General features: G+C 56.3%; 1 protein-coding gene and 1 long non-coding RNA gene across 2 annotated transcripts; one reads left to right on the top strand and one right to left on the bottom strand.

Annotated features, from left to right (window-relative positions):
- Nucleotides 1-2,243: 2,243 nt before the first annotated feature.
- On the bottom strand, nt 2,244-7,259 carry EVX1 (even-skipped homeobox 1). The gene is made up of 3 exons (XM_050785447.1): nt 6,597-7,259; nt 4,749-5,005; nt 2,244-4,169 (listed from the first exon to the last, which is right to left on the bottom strand). Exons 1-3 carry the CDS (start codon nt 7,021-7,023, stop codon nt 3,627-3,629), a joined length of 1,227 nt encoding a protein of 408 aa, XP_050641404.1. The 5' UTR covers nt 7,024-7,259; the 3' UTR covers nt 2,244-3,626.
- LOC126951411 (uncharacterized) lies at nt 2,846-8,514 on the top strand. The gene is made up of 3 exons (XR_007724461.1): nt 2,846-3,115; nt 8,051-8,146; nt 8,421-8,514. It is a non-coding gene; the product is annotated as an uncharacterized LOC126951411 (long non-coding RNA).
- The last annotated feature ends 403 nt before the right edge of the window (nt 8,515-8,917 follow it).

Below are 8,917 nucleotides of genomic sequence, written 5' to 3'. Positions count from 1 at the left end.
TACTGTGAGGACCTGAGCCCCATTTGGAGGTGACTGTCTAATACCGTGTCCCCCCGGAAGGCCTAGGGCAAATAGATGCATTCTGAATCTCTTCTCCCTCAATCCCTAGTCGAGGGAGAGGGACTGCATGTCTGGAGAGTGCGGGTGCAGGGTTTGAAACTAGGAAGGTGGAGTGGACATAATCACTAAAGAAACCATTCAGGGGGCATGCCACATTGGACGACAGGATCAAACTGAAGGACAAAAAAAAAAAAAAAATAGGGACAAGGATGCAGAAATCAAGTAGTGATTTGCTATGTAACTGAGCAATTTAATGCCAGAGTTAGGGAGCTGCTGGCCAGAATCATTTTGTCTTCAAGGCTCTGCGGAGCTCATCCTCTTTATCCTGTTGTTTAAAATGAGCATTATCCCAAACATATGCAATGCAATCAGTTTGGTCACACTTACAAGAACACGCTTTAATAAGGCAATCAATCACACACTAACAAGCCAGCAATTGCCAGGGGCCGGTGTGCACTCGAGCTGCGGGGTGGCCAGCCTTGCCCAGCTGGACGAATCTGGGCTGGGCGCTGGACCACGCTCCCAGGCCCTGCCAGCCAGCCGGAATTGAAGAGCCCTGGGAAAGCGTGAGTCGGGAGTGAGGTGTCAGGTTTCACTGGGGGTTACCTCAGAATCTGTGCCCCAAAACAGGGTGAGAGAAGAGGAAGTGGGAGCCAGGACCTCATAGCTACATTGGCCACTAATAGCTGTGTAGACCTGGAGCTTCTATTTTCCCACCTGCAAAATGGAACCGAGATGAAGCAAAGCCAAGTAGAGACATTGAGAAAGTTGAAAAATGAAAACAGCATCATGGTAGGTCTTGGTCTAGCCTTCTGTTTTACAGATAAGGAGGTTGTGATTGTGAAGGGGCAGTACCTTCTTCAAGTCAACTCCCACTTCCTCCCTGCCACCACTCAAATGGAACGTGTCATGCCAGATGGGGTTGCCTGATGCGAGTGGGCTAAGAATGTTTGAGGGAGGAGGGGGAGTGAGAAGGTTTGCCTAGTGCCAAACCGCAAACCTTGGCAAAAGGGAAATTTCATTATGAAGTAATGAGTAATTCCTCCTGGCAAGATGTATTGTTATATCTTCCACTTCAATTTGGAGGAAGAGAGGCTCAATTACCCAGAAAATACAGTCAATTAAAGGCTGCTGATTGGACACGAAGCCGGATCATCGATCTTGTACTTTCCAATATCGCTGCAGACACCTCATTTTCCCTCCCTATTAACTGAAAATACGCCTGGCATTAAGGCAACCCGCAGCCCATTTACCTGTCGCAAGCAATCTCTGCCCAACATGGAGCAACCACAAAATTTACCGGGATTTGGCACTCGGGAGCTTTTGGCTGCAGGGGAGGGGGTGCTGGAAACCTCAGGGCACAATTTGCTTGGGAGGGCACCAGCTACTGTGTGCAGGAGGATTTGCTGTGGAACCCAAGGAGGGAGGAGGGCATTTGAGGAGTCTCTATCTGCTGGAAGATACAGTGGCAGAGGACCCCTCGTGTCTGTGCAATCCAGAGCCTCCTGGACTCCCAGAAGGGTCCCATCTCTCCCCTGTTTGAGTGGAACTTCATACCCAGCCACATTTGGCTCTCCTGTGGGGCGTGCAGGTGGGGGCTGGAAGGTAGCTTCTGAGCACTGCCTTTCCTCTTGTCCTAATCCCTCAGAATCCCACCCTCAAGATGACTTCCAGTCTGAGGACAATTCAGACCAAGATGATCCCAACCAAGAAGCCTTCCTCCCTGCTGTCCTCGACCCTCAAGTGTGGACCCAGCTTGACCAGAAAACTCAGCTCTCTGCAGTAGTCAGGCTCCACTGCCACTGCCCCACTCACCTCCCTTTGGGCTGGGGTGGAGGCAGGTTGCTCAGAGACCACAACCTGGGTTCCCTTTCAGTCGCTCAAAGGATTGGAACAGCTGGAGAAGAAACCACAGGAGTGGGCCCCTGGCAGCATTCAGCTGCCACTTTACCCAGGAAAGGCTCCCAACATACCCAAAATTAAGGAAACATGCACCCCAGGGCAGCTTGGAGCCTGCCTTCTCCACCTCCATGCAATGGCTGTTTGGAGCCTACCAATGACAGAGGCTTGGAAGACTCTGTGGGTCCATCTTTTGGTTCCTTTCCTACTCAAACCCATGGTGGCTAAACTAGCAATTTTAAAAGTCAATTAAGAGCTGCCTGCTGCCACAAAAGCTAAAATGCTAAAGTGAGAATTATGTCCAGCTTTTATTGCAATATGGTTAACGAATCATAACAGCAAGTTCTTTGGGCTTCAAAGGAAAACCCCAAACCAAACCAAATTCATTCCCTACAGGAAGAACCACTCCCTCTCAGTCAGGGTGAAGCTTGCATTGGGTGTACACATTCTCTTCTGCCTCAAAAACTGGCTGAAAGGATGAGTGTGGGAGAGAGGATTTGGGAGTGGCTCTAAACAAACCCTGGTGGAGGGTACAGACAGGGTCCCCAGAATCGGCAGAAGGCTCCCACTGGTATCTGAAAGTCAAGCTCCAGTGGTAGCTTGGGAAGAAAATGAGAAAAAGTTGTAAAATGCCCAATGCAAAGGGTAGGGCCAGAAAGCTCCTGGTGAAGTGAAGGTGAACAAGCAAAGGATGAAAATTGCCTCTAATTTACCGCCAGATACTGAGAGAGGGAGGTGAAGTTCTCACTCCCTAAGCTCTTCCCTGGGCGCCTTGTTAACAGCTCCAGCTCTGGGCTCAGTGGCCAGCTCCGTGTTGATCATTATTACACATTCAACATTCACAAACCCTCCTCGCACACATCACTTGCTAATCAGGGTGTGTGCTGGGCCCAGGGAAAAAAAGGCTTGGGCTCATAGAAGCGGCAAAGGGCTCCTGGGGCATCTGCAGCCTCCCTGGCCAACAAAAAAGTGGGGGCAGGGAGAGATGGTGCTGCAAGTTGAGAGGTGTCACAAAGCTGGGAATGAGGAAGGAGATCTGGTGCTGGCAGACGCCAGATCCAGAAGATGCTGTGTAGTCGAGGCTCCAGGTTCCATGCCAAGGGGCCGGATTCTCCCCGGTAGTAAATAATCTCTCACTCTCTCCTCCAAATGACTGGTATGTTGCCATCCACCAGCCCCTTGTCATGCCTTGGAAAGGTTGGCAAAGATTAATCTCTACCTGCTCTGCATACACAGCATTTTGTTCAGACAGACAGCAATTTCCCTTTCCAGTGCTTGGGCCTTGGCTGGGGAGAGGGGGCCCGGTGAGAAGGGAGTGTGAGATGGAGGGTGATGGGCCGAGGGGCCGGATATTGATTGCTGTTGCTGTTAAGTTTTGTTTAGCTTTGGAGCTACAGCCTCGACCCTAGTAGGGGGCAGTGGGTCCGGAGGCCGCCCCGGAGGAAGGTCTCTCAACCTCTGCTTCCCTATCCCCACTCCTGCTCCCCAAACGCGCCAGCCACGGCCACTTCCTAGGCTTTCCAATTCTCGCGGCCGGATCCCGCTGGTCCTTTTCCGCCCTCTCCTTTCCCGCTTGGCGTCCTAGGGGCGAGGAGCGAGAGGCTGAGTCCCGGGGGTGGGGGGTGACCCCACGGGCGTCCTGGAGCCGGCAGCCGGCCGGCGGCCCCTTATCTAGTGAGGGGGACCTCCTCCCTCTGGTCCAGCGCGACGGAGGAGGCCTTGCTGAGTACCGAGGGCGCGAAGGTGAGGAAGGAGTCCGAGCGGGAGGTGGAGGCACAGGTGAAGTCCGAGGCGGCGGCAGCCCGGGGTGCCAGCCCGTTGGCCGGGCCGCTGTGACAGGCGAGGCAGGAGCAAGGGCCGCCGGCCGAGGCGCCCAGTCCGTGCGCGGGCCCGGGATAGAGCGGCGGGTGACGGAAGGCGCACAGCAGTTCGGGCCGCGGGTAGGGCTGCGACAGCACGCGGAACGTGTCGAGCGGGCGCAGCGGGCCGCTGAAGGGCGAGGCGGCGGCGGCGGAGGCAGCAGATGCGGCGCCCAGGCCCACAGGCGAGTAGTAGGGCAGGGGCAGGTGAGACGGGAAAGGGTAGGGCAGGCCGCCCGCGGCCGCCGCATGGCTCATCATGTAAGTGTAGAAGGCGGGGTCCGCCGGGTGCGGCCACGTCATGGCCAGGCGCTGCCGCTTGTCCTTCATGCGCCGGTTCTGGAACCATACCTGGGGAGAGGAGCGGAGCAGGTTCGGCAGGTGGACTCGGCCTGATAGTCAGAGGCCAGAAGTCTGGTCCCGCTCCGGGGACAGTGTTCATAGGGCAGGAAGAGTCAAAGCAGACACCAGCTGGGTAGAGACGGACCCCACCACCACCACCTGGAGCTGGAATCCCTCCAGAGAGGTTTGGGGAGTGACTCCAGCCCGCTCCCTCCTTCCCTCTGCCCAGGTGGCCAGGCCCCAGGGTGCCAGAGGCCGGTGTGTGTACGGGAGGAGCAGTGAGAGGACGTGGACTCAATTGGTCTGCGGCCGCAGACAGCGTGTCCCCAGAAACTACCTTGTCACCCGCACAGGCATTCTATCCCCTCCCCCCACTCCCACCCCCTGTCTATTTAACCAGGAAAGAGACAGAGTCAACCACACGGCAGCAATGCCTGCCTAGGAGCCGTCACGAGAGTCAATCTGCACGCGCTGGGCAGGGAGACCCCAGGCCCAGATTCCTGGCCTGCGGTTTAGGGAGTGGGCAGTTGGTATTTACTTTCCGCTAAGTAGGTGCACATGCGCCTCCCCAGCCTGGACCCCGCATACCTTGATGGTGGTTTCCGGCAGGTTTAGGGCGGCCGCCAGCTCGCATCTCCGCGGCCTGGATACGTAGTTCTCCCGGTAGAATTCCTTCTCCAGCCGCGCAATCTGCTCTCGGGTGAAGGCGGTGCGGTAACGACGCATCTGGTCACTGGCGCTGCACGCCAGGGTGCCTTGCGAGCCGCCCCCGCCACCGCCGCCGTTGCTCTTGGAGGTCTCGCTCCCTCCGTTCGGACTGCCGACCAGCGCCTCGGAGCCGGACCCTGCACAGCGAGTCCAAAGCACAGGCGTGTACAGACACAGACACACAAACACCTTTGAAGTGGGGCTGTAGGCCTAAGGTGGGAGGGTGATTTGGGAAGGGACACCCTGTCAGCCACTCCAATAACTGTTTCTGCTAGGGTACTGCGGCCTCTGGGGAACCCAAGAAGGGAAGATAAGGGCCTGCCCTTGATTGGGTAGGTAGACGTCTTTGGGGAGGCCTTCCCTTCCTCTAAGGCATTCTGGATACAGGGGTTCCCAGTCGCCCTTTCCACCTGCCCTGGGGCATAGGTGAACTTTCTGCCTCCCGTTGGCAGGGGTGGGCAAGGGTGTGCACTTCTGACAGGCACATGAGTTGAGATGCACCTTTGTGCTAGAGCGTTGTAAACTCTGGGTCAAGTGCATTGTAGTATGCTGAGCAATCAGAGAGTTTCCTTGCTCTTATGTGTGCCAGGCTGCCAGAACAGGTGTGGGAATGTGTGCTAGGTTCCATGTATTGCAGGGCTGGAGTGAGAAGGCATGTTGAGTACCTTATTTATTACCTTAGTATATGTGAGTGAAGTGCAGGTTGTTCTGAGGGCAGGTTGTGGGAAGGAGGCTGGGTGAAACTGGTGATAAGACAGTAAGGGGTAGGCGCTGGTACTCAACAAGGTGTTGGCTGCCAAGGCCAGGGGGTGGTCTTTCTTCCCTCCCAGGCTCTTTCCACCCACTCCTGCAGTTCTATGGAGGAGTGTCTGCTGGTGGGCTCCCCTCTCCGCCCCCACCCCCAGTTTTCCACCCCCTTCTGGGGAGGTGGATTGTTGGCACAGAGGGAAACTCCCTTCGGAGCTATCCACCCCCTTCCCATTAGCCTTTGGTGGGGAGGCGTTCTCCAGTTAAACCAGCCCCCGTTTGGGCCTACCTCTGAGAAGGGTGGGGCTCCAGCCCCCTGCAGCTCCTTTTCCTTTGGGTGGAGAAGTGGGACTAGGAAGGAAAGGGGAAGGGGGGAGGACCCGATCTCTGCCTTTTCAAATGCAACCGGAGACCAAAGGCAATTAGACCATTGGGACCATTTCCGACCTGGCGCCGCCAAGCCCGGGAAGTGACAAGGTAATTTGGACCTCTGACCGACGTGCAAACTGGTCGGAGGGCTGCAGCACCCGGGCTGCCCCAAGTGGGCCGCAATTTTACGGTCCTTTATGGACTCCTCGCTTCCGCGCCTCCATGCCTCTTACACCCCGCCAGCCACAAACTGCCCGGACTGGCGTTTGATCTTGCCCTCGCCTGGGGAAAGTGTCTTCCCCTAGCAGTTGAAGCATTCCCCGAGCAGTTGAAACACTGGGGGCTTGGGGTGAGCTTTGACTCCCCCAAGTCCAGGACTTGCATCCGCGCCCACTCCACCCCGCACTCAAGGCACTGCTGTCACCCTTAGTCCGCCAATGCCAGAACACAGTAGGAGACCCCCGCCAGAACGCAGATAGCAGGGAGAGTTGCTCAGGTGGGTCCCCCCAGCCATCCTGCCCTAGGGGAAGGGAGTGTCTTCCTCCTGGCCTGCGCCGAAGTGAAGGGTGGGCGCAATGGGAGGCCCGAGGAGCGGAGGGGCGCGGTGGCTACCTTTGCTGTGCTGGTACTCGGCGTTCCCGGTGGCGCAGTCCGGGGTGCAGCTCACCTCGATTTCTTCATAGAAATCCGACTCGGTGTCCGAGCTACTGGGTTGCCCCTGGCCGGAGAGGCTGTCGACGGAGGGGGCCGGGGGTCCCGGGCCAAGCATGGCGGCCCCAGCTACCCGGGGCTCGGCGCCCGGCCCCGCCGCGCTGCCTGCGAGTCCATCTACCGGCTCCTCCTCCGGGCCTCCCCCGCCGCGCTCCCGGGTGGCCGGAGGGACGGCCCGAGGGCTCAGGCAACCACGGGGCACCATCTTCTCGGGCGGCTCCGGCAGCGGGCTGCCCACGGCTTCGGACAAATTGGAGACCCTCTTGCCAACCAGAGTGCCAAGCTGACCCCCATCCAGAAACACAACCATGTCCTTTCGGCTCTCCATCCCGGGGCTCTCCGGTAGGGGAGGGGAAAGCCCCAAGTGAATTCCTAACCCCGGCTCCCTGGGTCTCCAGCGGCCGGACGGATCTTGGTTGCAAGAGGGAGAAAGAGAGGCCGGGTTACTGGGACCGCGCAGAGCGGCTGGAGCGAGGTCCGTACCGCGACCGCGGCGGTGGCGGTGGCGGTGGGGAGCTAGGGTCACCTTGTGATGCGAGCGCTCCTCTGTGCCGCACCGCCTCTGGGAGGAAGCCCCATTGCCCTCTTCTTTCTAAGCTGTCATCCTCCTGCTGCAATCGTCATTACAGTACCGCTGGTGACGCCACTCGGCGAGCGCAAGTGGATAAATAGAAACGTCTGCCACAGGGAAGATGAAAGGAGACCCGCAGCTAATGGCTCGGCAGTGATGCGCCAGGTGTGGGCCTCGCTCGAATGGGGAGGAGAGTGTGAAAACAGACAGAGAGACACACACACTGAGAGAGGGAGACACCCAGGCAGAGGAGATGCAAATGGAATTCCGCAGAAAGAAAAGAGAGCTTAACGCGAGCGGCGAGTTCCGCAGGGGCAGCGGGACTCGGTAATTAAATACGCTTTTGATTTTCTTCTTTTATTGTTGTTTTGATTTTTGTTTTCTTAACTTGGTGCCTTGATCTAACACCGATGAAAGAATCCATAACTGCATTTTAGAAGTGTGAAGCCCAGCTTACAAGCCTCAATTCTGTCGGCATTATTACAACTGTCTGCCCCTGGCAGCTAACCTCAAACTGGCTGAAAAGTCTTTTTACAAGCTACGGAAAAATGTATCCCCCCGCCCCAGGTTGACTGGAGAGCTTGAAGCTGGGCCATCTTTTCCTCTCTTCTCCTCCTTCTCCCTACCCACCTCTGTCCCCTTACTCCTGGGAACCAAACTTCGCTATTTTTCTTCCCCAAGGGACAAGAAATAAATACCTTACTTTTTTTTTAAATTTAAAGACCCGCCTTGGCTGCTGTAAGAGTGTGTGCTGATTTCTTTTAAATACCTCCTTCCCATCTAGATGGCCTTAAGTTTTCCACAGCCTGGCTTCATCTTGAGACGGCTCTTCCTAGAAGAAGTCGCTTTCTCGTTTGCCTGGGCCTCACCTGCACTCCAGGTATGTTCGGTGGGGAGAGGTTCTAAGAGTTGTCTTTTTTTTTTCCTAGCCCATATTTTAAGATATTCGTTCAGAATCAACGAATTCTCCTGGAAAGAGGTTTTCCAAATGGAGAGGCCCCAGGAAATGCGGCCCCTGCTGTGGCAGTACTGGAGGCCCCTAGCTGGGAGAAGGCAGTAGCTTTCACCGCAGTGTTTTGGGCAGGGGTTCAGCCTCCCGGAGCACAAAAAGGTTGGGGTTCATAGAAGTTTGGCTCATAAAGTTCTCTCCCAAGTCCCTGCCCAGGGGCAGTGGTCCCTGTCTCCAAAAGTGGATGGCGTTTGAGGTAGAAGAGAGTGAAGTCGCTGAAAATGCCCTAAAACAGCAAGTAAGTAGGGGCTCTGATGAAGGGCAGGAGGTGGGGGCAGGGGTTGTGGAACTTGATATTTGGGGGCGGCCATAGGCCTCTCTTGGCTCCTCTCCCAGGGAAGAAGCTTGAATAGAACTCCTACAAATTGACACTTTTTGAGCTCCAAGCAAATGTGCTGGGGCCAGGTGGGTGGGCTGAGTCTATCCCCACATTGCTGAGGGCAGGAGGTGGGCACCTTCTATGCTCAATCTCCCTTTCTCCACCTCCTCCCCAAGAGCTTCCAGCCCTAGGCAGCCAGCTGCAAAGGGCAGCCCAGCACCTCCCTTCTTTCCATGTCCCTAGCAAAGCCCCAGCTTTTACAGGTAAGTCCTCTTCCATGACCTTTTTGTCTGTTATCTCCTACTTTTCTCTCCTCCTGTTTC

The sequence above is a fragment of the Macaca thibetana genome, chromosome 3 (genome assembly GCF_024542745.1).
Source record: "Macaca thibetana thibetana isolate TM-01 chromosome 3, ASM2454274v1, whole genome shotgun sequence".
Lineage (NCBI taxonomy): Eukaryota > Metazoa > Chordata > Mammalia > Primates > Cercopithecidae > Macaca > Macaca thibetana.
This window is presented reverse-complemented; position numbering and strand designations above follow the sequence as displayed.